At 37.7% G+C, this 23,194-nt stretch overlaps 1 protein-coding gene across 6 annotated transcripts in view; it reads left to right on the forward strand.

Moving 5' to 3' along the window:
* CLCN3 (chloride voltage-gated channel 3) overlaps positions 1 to 23,194 on the forward strand; it is a 59,652-nt gene that overhangs the window by 5,504 nt on the left and 30,954 nt on the right. For 4 of the 6 annotated variants that reach the window (XM_064417684.1, XM_064417682.1, XM_064417686.1 and 1 more), the window contains one exon: positions 5,019 to 5,194. In XM_064417684.1, coding sequence (XP_064273754.1) covers positions 5,035 to 5,194 — 160 coding nt within the window. In that variant the 5' untranslated portion in view covers positions 5,019 to 5,034. Of the gene's footprint in view, positions 1 to 5,018; positions 5,195 to 18,008; positions 18,481 to 23,194 lie in introns of those variants that run through there. The other 2 variants (XM_064417685.1, XM_064417687.1) reach the window with 2 other exon arrangements.

A 23,194-nucleotide genomic window follows, 5' to 3' on the forward strand; every position in this document is an offset into this window, starting at 1 on the left:
AGAATATTCAATTGAGGGTAACTTGCTGTGCATTCTGACCTGCTAACACACTTGATTTAGGAAATACTTTGGTGCAATTTGTGCATCTTCACTACCTTTTGATTTTTTAAAAAAAATCTCCTTTTTTTATTAAAAAGCAGAAACAGGCTATTAGTAGTCTTGTTTATTAACATCAGAGGTTCACAGGTCTTTCTGAAAAAAAAATGATATATTTATTTCCTCCTTTGGAAATTACCAGAATGGCCAACCGTAATGGTTGGGAGAGCTGTATTTAAAAAAATGAAGTGGCTTCTGTGTAGTCCAGCAAAGGATGTCAGCCATGAGCAAGATCCAGGTGTTGATCACAGATCAGTCTTTCTCTCAACACTGTTGCTTGAGAGGATCCAGAGCAAGAAGCAGAGCAAGTCTTGTCAGCACTCCTGGCCTTGAAGTTTAAATAGCTGTGCACACTGCATCTGTCAGTCTATCACTCTGCTACTGTGATGTCTCTCTCTTAATGGGAAGGAAGCACTCAAGATTCATAAATGCTCATAGTCAAAAGGAACAACAAAAGTCAGAGGGTCTGCAAACAATCAGAAAGTTTTGTTAGTGCTTTACACACTTGGCATGGAAGTTGCTACGTTAGTTTGTATAAGTGCATGGCAGTGGGTTTTGGATAAAGGGATAGGGTGAAAGGGAAAAGAGAAAAAGAGATCACTAGTCTGGTTTTCCAGCATCAGTACAGCTGATGAAATGTCCTGGGGGCACTCCTGGGCTTGCGGGGGTACTTTTTAATAGCTAGGTTTCCTCACCAGGAAGGCAAGTTTCTTGTTTTCTGTGCAAATTACCCATCGTGTGCAGTCCATTCTTTCAGACCTTTCTGGAAATGGGCTGGAGAGCTTCAGGGGGCTGGGATAGTTTTGATCCCCCTCTACAGTCTGTGCCCACACCTTGGCCTTGTTCCTGTGCTTGTGCTGTACTGTGTTGTGCTTCTCTTTTGGAACTAAACCAAGGATGTTTGTCCCGGGGAGTGCTGCCCTGCCTCTGCATGGCCCCTTCTCCAGACGATCTTGTTCCTTATCATGTTAGTACCAACAATTGTCTGTTATTACCAATAATCTCTGGTTGGCTCCACAGCCATCCAGTAATCACTATTTGAGACATACACATTAGCCCTTTATCTTCTGGGATTCAAGAGTTGCACAGACCAAGAGGAATGCCCATCCTTTTTTGTTTCTGGTGACCAAAGGCTTGTCACTTCTGACAGAGTATAGGGGATATGTTCCTCTTCAGCTGGTATTTTCTTCACTCCTTTGAAGCTGGAAATTTGTTAGTAGGCAGAGTAAGGACCAGGAACCACCAGGGGTCCCCACAAGATTTCACAAGTAGCGGTTCTGTTCCTGTGTTTTGTTTTGGAGCACTCTATAGGATTTTTAACTTGATCTCAGGGGCTTTAGTGCGTCTCTAAAAAAAATTTAATTCAGACTTTAAAAATCTGTGGTTGATGCTGTTACTGAGAAGATGCTTGGAGTTAAACTTGAGGATAGGGTGCTTTTTCACATTCCAGTTTGACAATCCTGAGCTATGTTGAACTTGAATGGAATTGTCTGAAAGATTCTCAGCTCAGGTGTGACCCTGATCTTAGGAATCTGTGCACATAGTTAGGGACTGCTCAGTGCACTTTTATGATAAGTTGGAAAAAAGTAGTATGATTAATGAGATTTCTGGTGATGTGTAAAAGCTTTGCTCCATTGTGTAACCCTCAGATGACTTCTACACAAGTCCACATTAAAAAGGAGTAAAAGCCTTTAAAAACTGTAAAGAGGCACTGTTGTAGTGTTTTTTCAGCAAACAGAAAATTATCTAAGACTCAACAAACAGAAGTTGCATTGTCTACATTGGAAACTGCAGTCAAAGCTCCTGCCCTTCAAAAGAGGAGAATGGGTTTTACTTTTCAGTTGTCTTAAGGAGTTGCAATTTTATTTCTCATCTGAATACGATCACAGAAGGGACACCAGAGATTTTTTTTTTTTTTTGGTCAAGGGAACTCTTCATCTTTTCTTTCCTGGACTGAATATTTGCAGCTATAGGTAATGACCCATTGGTTTAGAAATTAGTACTGTATCTTTCATGTGTTTTAGGCTTGCTCCAAAGCAGCAGCTATAGACACAGTTGTTTGCTGTGATTTGACTAAGGATCGGTACCTGCCTGTGAAGCTAAAGCTTTTGAGTCATACTTGCTTTCATACTTAGTTCAAGTTCATGATAAGGGATTATGTTGTTAGTTTTTCTTTGTTTTTTTTTTTCCCCTCTCCTTTTTAGACTGTTGACTGATAATCTCTCCAAGACTTTACCACTCGTAGAGCTGCTTGTTACTGTACCTGTGTGGGAGACTACCCTTAAACTCTGCTAGAAGAGGTTTTTCTAATGTATCAGTAAATGTGGTTTGTTTAGTAAGTTTCAATTGGAGTTTTCAGCTAATCCAGCCAGTTTGGTTGAATGCTATTAAAGTGTTCACATTAGTAACTTGGTAAATGTGAAATGTCATTAAAAAGTATTCCCATTAGTGACTGGGTGTGAAAGAAGCAGCCTTCCATCAGGCAGGGTGATATCTTTGTGCCAGTGGGTGTAATTCTTCAGCTGTCACAATAAGCTCTCTGGTTATGACATTTTAGGGAGTGGAGATGCAGTGGTTTTGAATACTTTATACAAACTAGAGTCAATGCCCTTAATGTTTGTCATCATATGACCAGAAGCATGAGTTCAGTATTCATCCAGTAATTAGGTTCTCAGGTTTTAGTTGTTTTTCTTGTTGTCTTCCTTTTCTTTTTTTTTTTTTCTTTCTTTCTTTTTTTAATGAGTATTTATTTTAGGTTCTACTTTTGTGAAGATCAGATGTATAGTGATGATATTCTCTACTGGTATTTGTCGTAAAAATGAAGAAAGTTCTCAGGCTGTTGTTATATTAAGTGTTTTTAACTAAGATTTTTAAGATTCAGTAGAACATTAATATGAACACTGTGAGGTTTTGTTGCAGTTTTACAGGTAAGACTGTGGTTTACAAGTATTATCTTGTTGGGTTTTTTTCAGTGCTACAAAGAATGATCTGCCTATGTATTTCTGTAAAGGTTAGCATAAGCATTCCCTAAATTTAAACTTTGAATAATTGAGTATTCTTAAGAATTTTTGTGATTGAAGCTTAACTGGAAGTGTTAAGATTTTTTGGTGCCTTTTTGCTAAGAAATAATCTGCTAGTGGTCTAAAAAATACAGTGAGAAATTCCTCACAACTCATTCACCCATCTTCCAAACCCTGAGTTTGGAAGATGAGTGATGTTCTCATCCTGCTTAAATATTTTCATGTTGCAGACAGAATAAATAAATGAAAGCTAGATATGCTGAATCTGTGGTAAAAATGGAAATGTAACTTTCAAGCAGGTGAGACCAAGAGAAAGAGTGGCTAAAATAGGGCCTTTGTTTTAGAACTATTGTAAAATTCTTGTAATTTCAGAGTTTATTTTATTTTTTGTGAAGGACAGGTTTATTTAATAACTAAAAAATATGGAGGATTTTAAATTTAATATGGGAGGTTTAGAATTTAGTGAGAAAAGCTTAATTCTGCTTTTGTTTTTTGTGCAGGTGTTCTGGCATAGACTCCCATACATATATGGATACATGTTGAAATTTTAATTTAAGAATGGGTGTGGGAAGTGTCTCTGTCATATTATTTGTCTGTTCTTGAAATATGCATAAAGTACTTAAATAAGTATACTTAAATATACTCTAAGGATACTTAAAAATAAGATTCTATATATATATACAGAATGTCTATTTCATAACAAATAGTTACCTTTGAAAGTTCTTAACAGTTAAACCATTTAAAATTCTATATTATTTTCAGAATTTTTCAGCAAATTACTCTTTGGTTCCTGTCACTGCGTTTTCCCTACTGTAGAACATATTCCTATGTGTAAAGCTTGTATTGATAATTTTAATTACATCTCCTTTTGCTTCATGGCTGCATAGCATTCTCACTAAGTGCAGTACTCTTGTAGGGTCTGTTGGAAGATGTATGAGAGAGTACAGATGACTGCCTTTTAGCTGAGTAGCTAGTACTGAACAGAAGAATTGAATTTTACACTGATTTTTTAATTAATCAGGATTCTTAGTTTGAAAAAGAGCTCTTTTGTTAAGATCAGTCATTCTGTTTTTTTTTTTTTGTCATTGTGGTTTTTTTGTGTTGATTGTGTTTGCTGGGTTTTTTGTTGTTGGGTTTTTTTAGTTGTTTTTGATTTTGAACTATTTGAAGCAAATTTGTAATCTGGAAGAGTACTTTAAAGTTTTCACTCTACCGCGCTTCTGGGGAAATAACAAGCCTTAGCTGCCTTTTTTGTTTTTCCTTTGAGATACAGAAAAGTGTTTTTATGGGATAACAGAGCACATTCTGGAGATTTACTGATTGCTTGGATCAGCTGTCAGCAAATGTCTTGTAAATCTGTGGTTTTACTGGCCTATTTTGTCTTTTCCATAGACATGTCTCTGCACTGGAAGTGGTTCTCTCAGCTGACTCGCTTCTGTGCTTGACCTTTTAATTGTAGAGCTTGAAAGAGAGGCAGGATGTCTGACGTTGGAGAGCAGAAAAGTGCCTGTGGTACTAGACTGCAGAAACCTGCACAGCCTTACATGCTTTTTCTGCTGTTAATGTAAATGTAGCTGTTTGTTCACTGTTCTCCTTTATCAATGTACTTCCTGCCTGCACTGTATTTAATTAGATTTTCCACTATATGCTTTGCCCAAGTGCTCATTACTTTCTTTGCTCTCTCTACTCATAACAGGCAAGATATCCTGCTTTAGCTCTCTGTTCTTCAGTTTGGTTATATTTGTTCTGTATTGCTGCTACCTTTTTGTAACTTGTAGTATAGTCACCATAAAAAATGTTCCCCAAAGCATGAAATACTCTTGTTTTATTTTGATACAAATTTCTTAGTGGTTTTTGAATATTCAAATAGGAAATAACTTTTTTTTTTGTGTATACATACAGGTTATAAAGCAGCTAAATGGAGTCTGAGCAGCTGTTTCATAGAGGCTACTATCGAAACAGTTACAACAGCATAACTAGTGCAAGCAGCGATGAGGAGCTCTTAGATGGAGCAGGTGTAATTATGGATTTTCAAACCTCTGAAGACGACAATCTCTTGGATGGTGATGCATCCATTGGTAAGTTCATTTCAGCTTAAAAGTTTCTCTGGGTTGTATTTTTATGGGTCCTGGGGGTTTTTGCTTAGTTTTTATTTTGTTTTGGTTTTATATGACCAAATTGGATCCTTTTCTGTTAAGCTAATCTGTCCTTCAGAGAGAGGCTTTCAACCTGAAAGGGGTTGAATATTCTTCTGTGTGCTTGCCTAACAATTACATTGTGTGGGATGACTTCTGCTACAAGGCAGATATTAACATGCTGCTGACAAATGTAAAACTTGCTGTCAAGTAAAAGGATGGCTGTTCTGCAGCTACCTGGTCTTTCTTCTCTGCAGTGGGATTTTGGAAGTCTCAATGTCTCCAGTATTTCTGTGATGCAAAAATTAACAGGCTGTTTTAATCATTACCTTTAGAGATAAATCTGTTCTGCTTCATTCAGCTTCACCTCTGTAAAACAGAGGCAAAAGCCAAAAAGTAGGGGTGTTGTTAGAAGCAACAGAAAGCACAATATGAGCTGAATTTTGACTAGATAAAAAGTTGTAAAGAAAACTTTCTACAGTGAACATTATGAAAGCACTGAAGTAATACAAAGAAGAAAGAACTGGCTTTTTTTTTTTTTTGTAGTTTAAGAAAACAGTTCAGGTAGTGAAAGTATTACCATTCATTTAGCAATAGTCAAAGAGGTGAACTGAAGGAGGGAAATAAAGTAATTTCTGTTGAAGATGCTCAACTTGGTTAAATGTATACTCTGGTCACTTCCTCTCACTTTGTTTAAATCAAACTCTGCTTCCCGTATTTTTTGCTTTTTTACTGCCATTGCCTCTTTTCTTCTCCCACTAGTATTTAGTTGTTTTTGTTCCCTGCAGTGGGTCTTCCTCCATATGTTTTGCCTTTGCTGCACTTAGCAGTTGGATGTTGGCACTGTACTAAATGTCTGTGCCATATCATTATAAGCATCCTTCTCACCTGTATTCCTTCTGTCTAATTAGATATCTTGAATATACAGTGGTTTAACTTGTATACCAATACAGGTATCACAAGCCAGCACACCATCAATCTACATATTTCTTCTGGTACATTACTTGGAGAACAACAGCATGCTGAAGTCCAGTGCTTAAGAGTTGGGAAATTATTAGGTGAACAGCTGGCTTCTGTATATAATTCTTTGTTCTAAGTATCTGGCACTTCCAATAAAGTGAGTGCCTTGCTTGTCTATCATAATATTTACAACCTGTACTGAAAGTCTGAAGCTACTCTGGTTATTGTTCATATAAATAATTTCCATCACTTCAAGCATAAAGGAGAAATGAGTTAACAGTAAAATAGTTTCAGAGCCAGTGTTTTGCCCTTGTTGTGAAATCAGATCCATAAATTGAGTCCAAACAGATGAGGTGGTTGTTTTGTTTGCCTTGTCAAAATCAGTGCTAATTACTGCACACACCAGCAGCTTCCATCTTGTTCTAACACTGATGTAACAGAATGTGGGTTGGTATATAAATATGAATGTATTTTCTTTTAAGGAACTTAAAATTTTTGCTAATGACTTCCCTGCTTGCCCCAATTCTGGACTCCCTGTAAGAGGCAGCAATAGTAATAAGCCCTATTATTTAAGTGAATGGTGATTTATGGGTCTCCATACATGGAAAATGTTTTATTGTACAGCAAATAATAATAAATATCTTAGTAGTAGATCAGAATCTGATATCAGTTTTCTTTTTTAGGGTGGTAAGAACATACTTAGAAAAATGTTACACATAAACTTCCATTCAGGAGGTGAACGTCTGTGTTTCTCATTCCTTAGGTGTCCAAATAAGTCAGGTGTTTTTTCTTCTGTGTTTTTAATACAGCAAATCTCATTGACAAGACAAAACAAGGGCATTCTTGCACATGCCCATTTTGTAATTCTTACTTAGCATCAAACATTTGGGGATTTTTTTGTATTATTATTATTGTTGTTGTTGTTATTATTATTATTATTAGTACTATTATTTAAATACTCTTATCCTTTAGCTGTATTTTGTTCTGTTAAGTCCAAGTACAGATGGATTCAATATGGACAGAAGGGAAGGCTTCTCCCCTCCTGAGGAAGGGCAGGACCATCCCAGTAACTGGAAGATTGCACACTTCTCAGCACTGCAGGCTCTCCAGAGCTTGATGTGAATGCTGAGGCCTCAGGTCTAGCTCTGTGCTTTAGCAAAATCAGGACCCCCTATTTAAAAATATGGTATGGTTTAGGTCTGTGGGATTGGAAGAATTTATAAACCTGGTATCTTAGCAACATTAGCAAAATGGCAACAGTGTATCTGTAATTCAAATGATTGTGGAAATAATGTAGATAAATTGAAAGCTGCATAGTTGAAGAATGTAAGCTTGTAGTACAAATGAGCAGAGATGTGAATTTATGCAATCTGCATAAGTTTTCATGGACAATAGAGTGCACATCAACATTTTACAGTTTATGTAATAAAATATAGAATTGCAGATATTTTAAAAAATCAAGACCATGAATTGAGGAGAAAATTAAGGATTAAGAAATAGTCTATCTTGTTTTTTCAGCTAATGAAAATGGAAACATAAGTTGCACATATATGATGTAGAGAAATGTCTAAAAATGTGGAATTTCTACAGTAATTGTAGTCTTTTCCCCTCATTCAGAGGGTAGTAAGTTAACAGAAGAAGTCTGCTTATTTCATTAGGCTTGCTCAGTCCCTTGGCTCTCAGGGCAGCAATTCTATAAAGCTGCACTGTGCTGCTATTCACATTACCACTCATACTTAAGTACTTGACTGAGGTTTAGAAAACCATTGAAGCTCTTACACAGTGGTGAATATGCCTTCTGTTGAAAGCATGTGGAAATTGGATGATGTTGGGGAACAATGCTAACTTCATATACTTATGTGGGACATTCCTTGGTACTACATTGGACTAAGCAAATGAATGTTAACTGAAATGAGTAATCAGAAAGTCCTGTCACCTAGACTCTTAGGTTCCTTAAATATTTAGTTGATAGCAATTTGTCTTTTTAGAATCATCTTATTTGGAAGGCTGTGGATAGTTCTGTGTTGGGTAATCACCATAATCGTAAAACTGATGCTGTGTAGCAATCTTGCTTTTCTCAACACAATTTGAAAGCATGTATGTGACCTGTCCTTTAGTATCTCATGTGAGGAAAATAATAGAAATTGTGATGATGTAGTACTGTAAACCAAATGCATGTATATGTATAGTAATTATATGTGTACTATGCCTGTTATGATTCCCAGTAGCTGTTTTATTTGCATGAATGCCAGATTTTCAGTGGCAGTGTTATAGAGAACAAATAGGTATTGTGAAATTGTCAATTCTTTGAGCCTCGTGTATTTTAACGTGCTAAATAATTACATGGCCATGCATGTGGAGGCTGGGATGGTCTGTACCAAAGTCCTGCCTTGAAGGGATGCTGCTTGTCATCCTGGAGGTCTCCATAATTTTTCTCAGAATTGAGTGCTGTAAGAGAGGTAAAAGAGGACTGCATCAGTTTTGTCTGTTTTTTATTGAGGTGTAGGGCAAGTTCAGTAGGAGGTGGATTTTTGTACTGTTGTCAGACCACAGTTTTTTCAAGGCACTTCCTGAAATTAGATGATTAAACCTTATTTGCAGTAAAAATGGTTTGCAAACAAATGACCTCACTGGTGTTTACATCTCAAGGTACTTTGATCTGTCTGTGGGAATGTGAGTCCTGAATGAGTTTATATTCTTCTTGGTAGCTAAAGAGATTCCTGCTTCAGCTGAAGGAGTTGCTTATATTGTGAGTTCAGTGTGGAGACAGTTTACATTTTGACATATGGTGTTAACATAAAATTGGCAATACTTAACCTTAGTATGACAACCTGTAAACTGGTTCAAATTCAAAAGCTGCTGCTACAGCCGCTACTCTCCCTGCTACTATCTCATTGCCACTGAAAAACAAAAAAATATGCCACAGGTCATAGTATAAGACTCTGTGTCTCTCCTAAAACCTCCTTAACCATGATTTGGAGTCATTTGCCTAAAGACAGAGACCTAAACAATCCATTCTCAGTGCCTTAAATACCAACACAAAAAGTCTTACAGTAGTGGACTAATGTTGTGGCATTATTTGAGGAACAGAATCCAACTTTCACCAAGTGTAGGCAGCTCAGTATAATCAAGACATTTGAACCACAGGGGGGATAATTTTTTGAGCAGGAACTAGTTATCTTTTCCAGCAACATGTGAATGTTGTTTCACATGTATGCTTGTTTCTATTTATCTATTGCTCTTTATAAATAGAAGGAAGAATACAAAGAGAAGAATACAATAACTTACTGTTCCTGTTGTATTCTGTATATGTGGAAATTGCCCTAACAGATTCTTCCTATTGTTCACAGCTGATATAAAGAAGAGCCTTTGAAGTAATTTTGCACCATTGGCTTTGTTTTTATTATCCATCCATTCCATCCATGTATTATAAAACTGACTTGACTGAGCAGTCATTATGACAGTTTGATATGTCACTTTCCTAAGTTACATACAACGTATTTTCCAAGTTAGCAATATTTGCATTAAAGAGCTCATTGCTGTTCTTAAGTAAGGAGTATATTCACCCCCAAATGGTGCCATACAGATTGAAGCATGAGATAACATGACTTTCTCTCATCACAAGGGAAAGCATGAGGCACAGCTAATTTACAGAATGAAATTAAATTGAATTGTCAGTAACTAGTTATGATTTACTTTTCTGTTGGATTGTAGTTAGGCTGCAGACATTTTGCCTGTGTTTCTTACTGCTAATGTAGCTAAACACAGGATATCTGATAGTATCAAACCATGATTTCTTCTACTTTTTTTATTAGTAATGCATGAAGTTGATTTTGCCCACCTCTCTGGAACAGAAATTCTTATACATTATGTTTACATGGGTAACTGGGCTAATTAACAAGGTGCTTCTTCAAGGATTTAAAAATTATTGTCAACACCCCTTCTCTCCCCCACCTCCCTTCCCCAATTGACTGGAAGATTCTTAGTTTAAGGAAAAAAATGTTTGATCTTAGTTATGAGATGTCATGATTGAATGAGTAAATTTCAGTGAGTATTTATTATTGATTTCCTGAACTCTAGCGTTTGTTTGGTTGGGGTTTTTATTGTCGTTATTGTCCAAAACGTAAATTCACTTGATGTTGTTGCAGTTGAACAGCCTGTAATGGTGTTATAGCTAGCTAGTTAGTTTAGGCATTAGGCTTTCTTAGGGATGGAAATTACACCAGTGTGTATGTAGAGTTTTAGTAACCAAGTAGTTTCTTGTTCTCTTATATGTTTGAAAACAAATAACTATAATTTCAATATCTCATAAATACCATGGTCAGCTCTTCAAGGACTTGTTTGTCAACCCTACTAGCAGTCCTTGAATGGTCTCACCAGTCCTTCCTGCCAAAGATTTATTTAGCACATGAGCCTGATGCTTTGGAAGAAGATAAATTATAGTTCTAATAATCCATTCTTTCCTTCTTTCTGATATTATGTAATTTTGTTGGCTTCCTTCTGCAGCTCTCCTGAAGTGCTTAAAGCACATTGGCTTTGTCAACAGATGCTGCTGAGGAAGTTGTTCCCAACTTGACACCTTGGTATAGTGTTAGTATGTGTATGTCCCTCTCCCAGACAAATGGTGTGAATAGTGTAAAGTGGAGGAATGAAAACAGAGGAAGTGTGATGGCATATATGTAGAAAGATGAGTCTGGAATGTAAAATAAAACAATTCAGTATAATATGTGTATAAAATCTTTAGGAACTAAATAGACAATTTTTCCTACAGATTTAATAATATTTAATTTATTCATTTTAGTTTTGATTTGTTTTCTCAAGTCAGCCAAAGAAGGCAGATAGGATTTCACCTAAATTGATGTTGGGCTGTACTCTTGTTTTCTGCCTTTGAGAATATTCTTGCTTACCAGCATTTTAAAGTGAAAGCTTTTCATGGGCTTGGATTAAACAGAAATATTATTCTGAAAGAGGATGGCATGACGTCCCTGGAACATGAGACTGAGTCAAACCACAAATCTACCTAGCTTAGCATCCTGTCTCTGGCAGGGGTTAAAAGTCAGTGCTTAAGGAAGAGTAATAACAGGGTAAGAGATAGGCACCACAGTACTTGTAGAGCAGTTTTTGTCTAGCTGATGGCCCCTCTTGTCTACGTGGTGGGTTTTAATTTTAGTCTTTATCAGTGTATTTTTCTTGAACTGAGCTTTTCTCACAAATGCAATTCTTTAGCACCCAAACCATCCCTTGCAAGCTCTCATCACTTAGCTATGTTTTATGTAAAGCACCACCTTCTTTTCTTTATCTTGAACCTAAATCCAGGTATAAATACTGCTGAGAACAGATATCAGTGCCAGGGTGTTACTTAGGTTAACACTGGCCCATGTGTTAGCATGGGCTGACATGTGGATCTCCTTGTAACTTACCCTTGTGTGGCATAAATGCTTAAGCTCTCTTTCGTGTTTTTTTTTGGTTTTTGTCTACAGTTGTAACTGCAGAAAATATTTCTGCTGATACAAAAAGTTTTAGGGGATATTATTAGCTTATTGAAGTGAAACTGCTGTTGATAGAAAAAGGTTTGATATGAAACTAGGACAGGGTGACCTGAAACTAGGATTGTTGTGCCAAATACACATGCCCTGATAAGCCTATCATGCAGTGGCCATACGCACGTAGAAACTAACAAGGATTAGCACATGAATTACGTGGTGCTGCCACTGTTATTAGAAGAGATGGTGAAAATTTTATTTCCATTGCTACTTATTTTTTCTTCTCTTCAGTTATGTCTTTTTCAGATTGAGGTCTTCTTATTTGCTTGATATGACCTTGTAGCTATCCCATCCTTTGGATCTTCTTCACTGCCCCTTTCTGAACCCTTTCTAATATCTCTAATTTAAGGGAGGGGTCAGAACTTCACACAACATTTGGAGGATGGGCATGTCCTAGAAATGGAGTAAGTTTATTCTGACCACTACTAAGTACTGAGCCCGTAGTTTAATGGAATTCAAATATGCCTGGCATAATGTAGTATTGTATATTAGCAACATGCAGAATTGCTGTTGACACTGTGTTCACAAAGCTTATTTATTTATGAAGAAGATGTAATATTGTCGAAGATGGAAGGTAAGCTTAACATGTGCGTGTGTGTATATATATATGTATGTATGTATGTATGGCTGTTGTGGTTTAGGAGTGGTACTCCCCAGTTTAGTTCTCCACTGAGACCTTCCAAATTGTACTGCTTGCTCCACCTTCCCCCCATTCCAACAATAAACAACCCTAAAACAGAATAAGAGCAATAGAGCAGGTAAGACCTATATCCTTGTATGCATCTAGGTATGAGGAAAAATAGAACAATTTCCGCAGCAGAATTTTGGGTAGTCTGAGAAAAGGGAGAAGTGAACTTCAGGGAAGGATGCCAAATCTTCCTGTTGATGCATTGTAACTAGAACTTTAGCAACCTGGAGTGTGAGAACACATGCAAAGGTGAGAGTGCAGCAGTACTTTTTTTCTTAGTAAAAGCCTATCCTGTAAACAAAAAGTACACAGAAAATATTTAGTAGTAGTTAAGAGACTCTTAGAGAATCAGAGAGAGCAATTTGTTTGTAGAAAATAGGTTGCTTTTCTTCCAAGTCCTCCTCACAAAAAGAACCCTAACAAAACAAAACCCCAAAGACTAAAAAGACTAACACACCTCTCACATCAGGTAGCTATGTGTAGTCTGTTGATGTCAAGTCTTGTTCTTCAAGTCTCATTGGGTTACACATGAAATCCTGTTACAGGCAGGCCCAGAAAGAAGTGGAAAGAAAATGGAGAGACTAGCCTTGCTTTCAATGTTTTGGACCAAGATGTCTAACCAGTCTTTAGGGACCAAGCTTTTTTTTTTTTTCCCCAGCTCATTTTTGGTCTTAGGTGTTAATGCTGCATCATTATTTTATTATTTCCCACTTTCTAAGTCTATTTTTTCTTCTGCCCTGAAGTTTTGCATGGCAGTGGGAAACCTTTACTACTGTTTCCCTGATTGGCAGTGAAGGTTCAACTTCCCTGAGGGGAAGTCCGTCTCAGAATTGATTACACAACATGCCTTTGGCTATATGACCTGTTCTACTGCATTCTGTTTGCTGGTTGGTTTGACTTCACTTACCACCTTCTGTGTCTGGACACTGAATAAAAGCACCATTGGAAGTTATACAAAGCTCTAGGAGTATAATACCTGTGGTCGGCCAGTAAAAAGTGAGTTCATTAGATGAGAACCTGAACTAAAGTGTTCTCTGGTGGGTGAAATGATTGTGAGCAAAATGAAGTAACAAATTTGTGGGAAACAGGTGATTATGAAAAAAGAAACTGTGATTAAGAAGCTATTTTTTTCTGTATAATAAAATACAAATTGGGGAAAATCTTACTGTGTATTACTCCTGTGCACATTCTATTGGGGATTTTTTACTTCTGTGTTGCTTAAATCCCATCTTCTTTAAACTACTCAACAGCATATGCTATAAATTTGTTTTCTTCTGCTTTTACATTATATTTAGTCTAAAATTTTTTGTTTTGTTATCTGTCTGCTTTATTGAGGCTTTTGATGAGGTGGTAATGGTAACAGAGTCTTCTATATATAGCCTGATACACTGATCAAGGACAGAATTCTACATACTACCAATGAAGGAATGAAGTTCAAGACTCTAATTTGCAATGCTTCAAAAGTAATTTGTCTTTGTTTTTTACTGTGTATCAATTTGAAGCTATGTATAACTGTACCTTTTTTTCTCTCTCTTCCCTTCCTCCCCATTTTCTGTGGTTGCTTTTTATATCATCCTGGACCATGTCTTGGAATTAGAACCGAGAGAACAGTGCTTGTCCTTTTATCATCTTTCATATTCTCACAGAAGGCTCTGTGTGACCCATATGAGAAAGTTGTATGGTTTTATGCAGAATGAACAAAGTCAGGCTGAAGGGGCTGCAAGATAATAAATGGAGACGTTAAGAGAAGTCAGCCTGGTAGAGGGGTTAGATCTGGGCTTAATTTGGCTCATGGTTTGAGAAAAGAGTTAATGAAAGAAGAAACTGGGAGAAAAGGTAGGAGAGTGAAGCTGGAAGGAAAAGGAATGAGGAGGCACAGAGGGTTTTGAGACCATTTATGTATACTTTGGGCACTCTGTTGTAAATGGATGCTTCCCCCCTCCCCTTCAAGAGAAGGTATATATGAGTTAAATTCTTTTCAGAATGGTTGGAAATGATAGCTGCTTTGGTGAGTGCTCTGTGTAGCATTTTTCAGGAGACCATATCTTCTAGCTCTGCCAAGAGAAGCTTTTGTTTTGAATAATAATAGGAAAGAAAATGACAGTTGAGAGTCACCAAAATCTTTTGCATTAGTCACATTAACATTTGTAATTATCAGTCATGTTTTTGGCCTCTGTTGTTATGCTGATGAAATCATTCAGCATCACAAAACTTACATTTGTAATTTCATAAAAGACATTATTTTAATTTTCATTACCTGGTGCGACAAAGTTACACAGTCTGAAGCAAGAGCATGTTTATTTTATGTAGCAGGGTGCTTGGCTGTCTTCTTTAAACCTAGCTTACCTTTTAAACTGAAATGGTGGGAAGTGCTTCAGAGTTAAGGTCTTCCCTCCAGCTTTAGGTAATCAGACTCTCATGCCTCTCTGGTACCTCTTTTCATTGGCCTTGTTTTGTCCTTTCAAAACATATTTCCCTGGGTGTAACTGATTTGTATAACCTCTGACTTGTTCTTATATTGTCAGATACTTTACCTTGAATGTGATTCTTCTCTTTCCCTAAACTGGAAAAGACAAAGTGTGGAGAGAGGATAAAAGTGCCTTTTGTCATTCTTAGTATGCCTTAAAGGTATGTCACCAGTGTACGTTCCAGTATTTTCAGAACAGTGGACTTCTGCAAAGACAGGTGCATCTAAGTTATGGTTAACCACAGCCTGTGCCTGCAGAGAACAATGAGAACACTCAGATGTGTGAAGTTATTTGGGTATGGAGGATTTATGGGATTGAGACCTAGTCTATAATTACTGCAATGACATTTGGAAAACAAGCTGCTATACAAACCTGCTGTTTACATGTGGGCTGTTATATGTAGTAAATTGGCAATTTGAAGGGGCTCTCAGCCATTTAAAATAAGGCTATTGTTAAACTTGCTTTAGGCCTTACAACAAGTGTTCATAATATTTTGTACTCCATAATACCCAAAATACATAGTTAGCTAGAGACACCATTTCACTGACTATAATTTTGAAATTTGCAGAACTTCACAACATAAATAACTGACACACTCTTTGGAATACAAAGTTGTCAGTTCAAGCCATGCACTTTTTCAGATCAGGTAGAAAAAGAATAATTTGGAAAGATTAAATTGCATAGGTGTTTAGATATTTACAAAGGAAAAAGACTGCTTGACATGTTAGTATGCATAGTATCTTTATTAAGAAAACCAAAACAACACAAAAACTAAAACCATCTTTCATGGTATTGTAGGAAAGGGAATACACACAGTGATGATGGGTATGAACAATGAGAACACAAGCTACTGTAACTGAGAAGGTAAAATGACTGCTCTGCTTTTTAAGAGTAGACAAAGGGCTGTATTTGGCAGCCAGTCTATGAGCAGTGACCTTAGAAGAGCTGTCTTTTTTAGTATTAGGTGGACTCTTGAAATTTCATGTAGCAAATATGTCATCTATTTTATACTGCAGAGTTCTTGTTATGGCTTTCCCTCTTATCTACAGTTGATCAGATATGCTCTCAAACAAGTTATATCCTTCACCTTTTCCAACTCAATCTGGATTTCAGTCTTGGACAGAAATTTTGCAAAGTGAGCCATTTCTTTGCTGTGACTGTTTTTTCTTTTCAGTTGTAAGACATTCCAGACTTTCGGTAACCACCTCTACCTAAAGTAGAGATGATCTTCCAGACTTTGTTAATGCAAGTCCTTTGTATCCTTTATTTTGTATTCTCTCAAGTATAAAGTTGAGTTTATAGTGTTGTGATCTATAATCGACATATAATGAACACTAATGGTTCATTCTGTAATAATTCTTGCTTCAGGTTACAAAAACTGTTGTATTTCTTCCTGCTGTGAATGACTTTTTATTTAGAACCTTACAATAAGATTGCAGACTACTTCCAGGTTCTGTTGAGGTAAGGAGTTAAGAATGCTCAGGGATTTCTGTTGTATTTCTCTGGAAATAAGGGATATGGATAATTTGAAGTTAAGTGCTTAGGTTTGTCTTTTCACAGGCAAAAATAAATGGTGATAATGCATAATGGCTCTGAAAGTTTTGCATGTGCGAGATCTTAAAGATTCTGGGGTTTTTGTTAAAAAGGTTGTGGGAGGTGACTCTTAAAAAAGCATTTGTATAGGTCATAGCAAATGGAGCTGTCTGTGTTTTAGAAATGAGTATCTGTGGCTCAAGGGTTGCCTTTGTCTTGGAGATAAGGTAGTCTTTAAGGTTTTGAAACATATTTTGCTATATGCTCATTTCCCATCCCCCCCTTTTCTCATTTGTTTTTCCACCTCTAGAGATACCAGCATTTTCTCGATGTTTGTATCAGAGCCATATTTTTTTAACATTTAGTGTATTTACAAGCCTGTGAAGTAAATGTAACATTTCTTTATGTCCTACTGTGTCCTCAAAATGATCATTTGCAGTATACAGCTTGTAACATTGGCTTATAAGAGAAATTACTTCCTTAAGAACATATATGGAAAATTGTTTAAGAAACTACTGCATTTGAAAACTAAAATAACTCTGTCACACTTAGAGAGGTGCAAAGGCATACACAATAAAATTAATTCCATTAATTCCTTGTTTGCTGTGAATGGAATGGAAGCTAGCCTTAAATATATTGCATGGAAGTAGGCATGCAATATATTTAATTTTGCTACCTGCTGAAGGGGAAGAAAATGAAAAACTATGCATACCTTCCATATGTATTTCATTACCACTGGACCAACTATGGAAATCTCATAAAATAGCCTTCTTATCAATTACTCTTTTCAGCAATTGCAAGATAGGACCAGGAAAGATCATACATTAAACATAAAATAGTGTATGGATTCAATATGTAATAGTATCTGCTTCAAATGGAGGCATGTAGTCAGTGTAAGATTTCCTGTCTTTCGATCCCGGCTGTTTGAAGTGCTTGGGCTTTGCCAGTGCTGGAACAGCCACGGCTTGATGATGCATCACATGAATGCCTTGGTGAGCATTCATGTGGGTTGTTGCCTATTTTGAGCCTGTGACTTTTAAGGGACTCAGACCATTTTATCAATGTGTAGAGTAATGCAAGCTAAGTGTGGACTTGTGTTTATTACATTTTATTCCACCCCCACCCCAGGCTTTGTAGTGTGAGTATGGATGTTATACAGTTGTAATACCAGAATAATCACACATACAAAAAAATTGAGACACTACTCCATTTTAGTTAGATATGTAATTAAATTCTTGGTTTATTTTTTTTGGATGACACATGTTCAAAGCTGTCAGTCACTGCTATACGACTGAAAGTTCTACGTGAATGGGGGATAGGAGGTTGATGAAAGTGAGTGAGCTGATCCTGTGGAGCAGAGGGGTTGGCTTTTGGCAGGTTAATGTTGTTGTTCCTTTGAGGTAATCGTTTTGATGTTAGCATGCATGAATCTTCCCGTACAGATAAAACGCGACTATAGGTGTTTAGAAGCGTCAGCGGGCGTGGTTCCGGAAAGGTGCAGGAACTACGGGCAGCTCTTTCTCGGCAGGTTTGCCTGTTTTGCTGAGCCGGGCCCCACCGTTCACCTGTTGACGGGGTGGCAGCTTTGGCGGGCTCACCTATGCGAGCGCATCCCTCCCGCCGTGCGGCCGGCGGGGCCGGGACCCCGGGGCCGGCAGTGCCGTGAGCTGCCGCGGCCCCTCCGCCCTCTCCCGCCGGGCGCTCCGGGCGCGCCGTCGCTGCGCCGCGGGGCCGGAGCCGCGTCCGTGTGGCGGGCGGGAGGCGCAGGTGGCGGGGCCGCCCCGCGCTGACATCAGCGGCGGGGCCGAGCCCGCTCCGCAGAGCCCGGCGCTGCAGAGCCACGGCGGCGGCGCAGGCCGGGCCCCGAACATGGCAGCGGCCCCCGCGGCCGCCCTTGCGTGAGGAATGCCGCGGCCCTCCTGAGCCGGCAGGCGGGCCTCGTGTTCGTCACGTCCATGGATGTCTCTTCCGATCCGTATCTGCCCTACGATGGAGGGGGAGGAGACGGCATTCCGCTCCGGGAGTTGCATAAACGAGGTATGCCGGATTGGCGTTTGGGTTACTTGTTTGCATAGCTGTACGTGCGGGACCGCTGTCCACGTTTGAAACGGGGACGTAAAGGCTTGCTAATTATCGAACTGCTTTTTTTCGCCTGCCCGATGCCTTTTGTGGGAGGAGAATTCAGTTCTGGCTGGTTCCTGTGTTGTCAGGGATTGTTTTCTCTGCGGGCAGATCAGTCCTGCTTCACATCTCATCGCCCTGTGACTCCATCTTCGATATGTGGCAGGCTTGCCTTTCGCTGCCTCTCGGGTATTTTTGTGTGTGTTTTTTTAATCAATAAAACCATCTCGTGCAGAAAAAGAAACCCTCCAAAAACTGTGTTTGTCTTTGACTGCGAACAAATTAGCTAGAGTACTAAATAGACTACTTAGCTGCCTTCCAATGGCATGAATAGGAACAGTGTTTGTCTGGCTTTGAAGTTTCCGTACCTGGTTTTAAGACTTGACCGGTTGTTGCGGTCTTTGATATGCCAAGGGAAAGCTCTGCAATGGTCATGTGTCAGCTCAGCAAATATTGATGAACTCACAAGGAACTGGTACTTTACGGGAGGTTCTTTACACTGTTGCTTGTAAGGAAGCAGATCTAGAAAGAAAAGTGTTATCAGTGTTCAGGGGAGGGAAAAAAATCCTCTTTTGAGCTTACATTTTGTTTCTCACCATAAATTCAAAGCAGAATACCTTCTGTAAAGATTTGGTTTTGTTCTGAGAAGTTGTAGCAGGAATAAAAGTTATGCCTTCAAATTCTGAGAATATAAGTATGTTTTCTCGTTTGGATTGGATGGTCACAGTCTGGTATTTAAAACAATAAATGTAGTGAATTCCTACTTTTGTTTAAATTAGGCAATCTAAAATTAGAAAGTTATCAACATTAATAGCTGCTGGCGTAAGCATTAGAGAGGAGGTAGGCTGAGAATAGACATATGATTTACATAAAATTATTTTTTTCTCTCCATGTAATTTATTGCTTTGCACGTCCATGCAAACTCTTAATTCTATAAATAAATTAGATCATAATTTATTTTCATCTGACAATTTATCATCTGTCTTTTAGTAGTTTACATAGAAGCTTATTTGTTGTCTTTTTATGATTCTTAGAATGTTTATCAGCATATCTTAAGAACATCAACAAGTTCCAATACAGTTTTATTTTCAGCAAGCAAATTTTACACTGTCTGGCAAGTGCTAGATAGTTCGCTAAGTCAGATTTTAGAACCACTGCTGAGAAATTGAGCCGAGTGTTTTCTTAAAAGGTTTGCAAAATGTGAATTTGGGATCTTATCAAGGCTGAATATAAATACCTGAAGGGAAGGTGACAAGAATGTGGAGACAGGCACTTCTCAGCAGTGCCCAGTGGCAGGACCAGAGGCAAGGGGCACAGACCGAACACGGGAGGTGCCCTCTGAACATCAGCAGACAGTTTCTTACTGAGCACTCTAACAGGTCACCCAGACAATTGTGAAATTTCCTTCCTCAGAGATACTCAAAAGCCATGTGGACATGGTCCTGGGAAAACAGCTCTAGGTGGCCCTGCTTGAGTAGGGGCTTTGGACAAGGTAACGTCCAGAGATCCCTTCCAACCTCAACCATTCTGTGAGTTTAGATCTGTAGATAGATTTAAATATGAGAACTGCAGAACAGTCCTAACATGACTTTCAGAATCTGCAGTTATAGTTAGACATTGAAATGTGATCAGCTGTATATTCCTGGAAAATAACAGGTTTTAGTTGATTTTTACAATACAAAAAGTAGATATTTGCAGTGCAAAGTGCTGTGTGTGCTACACTGGAGTATTGCTGTTAAACATAATGTTTGAAAATACTGTAATGAAGACTGTGGAGGATTCAGCTAGGTAGTTCCATTGTGGTGACACTGCTGAGGGCCAGCAAGACAATTCCCAGTTGTGACTTACCATTTTTGCAGTTCCACTGAATTCTATTAGGGCTTGTGCTTCCCATATTCTAATATTGTATTTCAAAACAAATGTTACTTGTGCTTCTTGGGCTTGCTCTGCTGAGTTTAGATTTTAAAAAATCCAAGCAACCAACAACAAAACCTGAATGGTGTCACTGAAATCTTTGGCAATTCTGAATTTTTCAAATGTTTATCAAACCATGACGGTATGTCTCATAAGAAGATGACTCCAGACAAGGTTGTTCCAATAGATGTAACCAAAATTTGTGAGTATTTCCTGCTGGTTTACAATGTCACAGTAATCTGTTATTGTGATTCAGCTAGTAAAATAAAGCTCAAAATGCTAGCAGACAAAACCAGAAATTGAAAGTAAATCCTTCACATTACTTTGTGTACTACCAAGATTTTTATTTTCCTCTCATGTAGATTTCACAGCATCATGATAACAAGCTCAGAGATCATGGGTAAAGATATTCCAAGAAAGCAGACTTAATTATGAAAGGCTCGTGAAGTTTTCCCCTTATTCACATACTCACAACTCGTATGTCCTGCAGAGTAATGTTCACATCATGCAAAATTGGTGTGTAACATCAAAGCATTTGTTGAACTAATTGTCTGCAGTGGCTCACCCAAAGTAGCTGTACCTCAGCAGTTATGAAATGACTGTTTAAATCAGCAGGGGTCTTTGAGGTTTAATTAACGACCTTCACTAATGTTCAGTGAGATGAAGTAAGAAGTATTATAATGCATTATTATTAAAGGCCTTATCCGTTAGCTTGCATTAAGAAGATTTTTTTTTCCCTGTGCAAGTACACTATGAAACATCAAATGGAAATATTAAAAAATATGTATTTATTAATTGTATTTATCTTACTGAGAGAGACTCACTGCTGTCTCTTAAAAAAAAAAGCTGAACAGATATTACTGAATACTTCTTACCAGGAGCTTTTTTGACTTGTGCTGTGCTAAGATTTCTTTTTATGTGATACTAAATGCATCATTCCAGACCTACTTATCCTCCCTGACACACAAATAAAAATTCCGGAACACAATTCACTTCTGCTGTCTTCTCTACTAAATAAGAGTTAAAAATACTACTTCTCAGAAAGGGTTTAAAAGTTCTTATGTAGGATTGCATATATCCCAAGTAACTGGCATGCATGTACATTTTTGTAAGAATTTTTCATATAACAAACCATATACTGCCACATATGTGAATAACTTGTGTTGCCCTCAGATTTATCTTTGCATTGTTTTTACTGTCTTGATCCTTTTGAAAGTTGAGAATGATCAGTATCTTGCTTGTCTTCCAGCCATTCACATACATGCTCACACTCATTCTCTTACCCCTGACTCTCTTTTTATTATTTCCTAAATAAGCATTCATTTTACCCCACTTCAAAAATTTGAAATCTGAGCAATAGCAGAACATGTATAGTGCCCAGACTACCAAGTCAAGCAAGACTTCATCTTTAGTAGGCACAAGCTTTGTTGACTCCTAGTTATTTTATGCATATACTTAAACATGTCTTAGATTTAAGAAACTGGAAGTCCTCAAGCAAAATGAATGAAATTTTGTTTCACTGATAATCTCTGATAGAGTCAGTAGCCAGGAGATGTGAAAACTACATGTATGAAGAACATGCCAGATGTACGATGGCTTAGTTTTCGTAAACCTGATTTTTTTGGGAGATAAAATAAGTCACAATTTCATTTATCGTGCACCAGTCACCAGCCATGAAGGTGCAACTTCTCTTGCTTAGTCAATACTGATAGTAACAGGGGGAGCCTCTCGGCCACCTGGAGCCTCACTGTTACTGTAAGCTGTGGGGCAGAGAATATTTAATAATAGCCTAGGGAGACTTTGAGTCAGATGTATACTGAGCCAGTTCAGATGCTCTTAAGTGATAAAACTTATACTTTGGTATTTTAAGTTGTATTTCTGCTTAAGGTCCTCTTATGTTTAAGAGTTAGTAATAAGTCAAAAGTCAATACCAGTGTGACCTTTGAAACAAATGGGTATGAAAGTTGTGTACACATGCTCAGAGCTAGAGCTTGACCCTGAAATTTTATTGGTTGCAGAGTGAGAGTTAAAAAATTATTTTAACTTAAGAAAATTATTTTTAACTTATCTATGAAGCATGTTTCTCAATTTTGGAAATCATTTTTGATGTATTTTTATTTGAGATATTAGAAAGCTAATAAACAGACCAAGATTATGCCCTCCTTGGGCCTGAATGTGGTCTGGTTGGGATAATCATATTAACAGAATTACTGTTTTTGCTGAATCCTGTCTTTGCCCTCTGAAACAGCATATAAGTAAGTTGCTCTTACGTACATGCAGCAGTGGGACTTAGAAATCTAATTATCTAAATTTCTGGCATTCTGACTCTGATGGCCTTGGTCATTGTTAGATCACAGATAACTTCCGTTTTGTAATGCTTGCTTTCTCTAACTATATATTTTTTATACCTTCTATTTTTATCATCTCCTTCCTCATTATTCATCTTAAATATAAGTTATGTATTTAGTAGTGGGAGGATCTCAATAACTTTTCACTTGCATACCTGAACTCCCTATTCATCATAGACATAAATAAATAAACATAGTCCATCTGCCTTTATGGCTACAAGAAAATAAATCTGTAACAATAAATCTTTTGGTTTTGGTGGTGCATCACAGAAGCAGAAATGTTTTCACCTAAAGTGAAAAGCCAAAGCTCAGGGTTTTGTTTTGTATTTTTTTTCCCATCTGTGGTGGACACAAATCTTCAAAAGTCT

This window comes from Passer domesticus, chromosome 4 (genome assembly GCF_036417665.1).
Source record: "Passer domesticus isolate bPasDom1 chromosome 4, bPasDom1.hap1, whole genome shotgun sequence".
Classification (NCBI taxonomy): Eukaryota; Metazoa; Chordata; class Aves; order Passeriformes; family Passeridae; genus Passer; species Passer domesticus.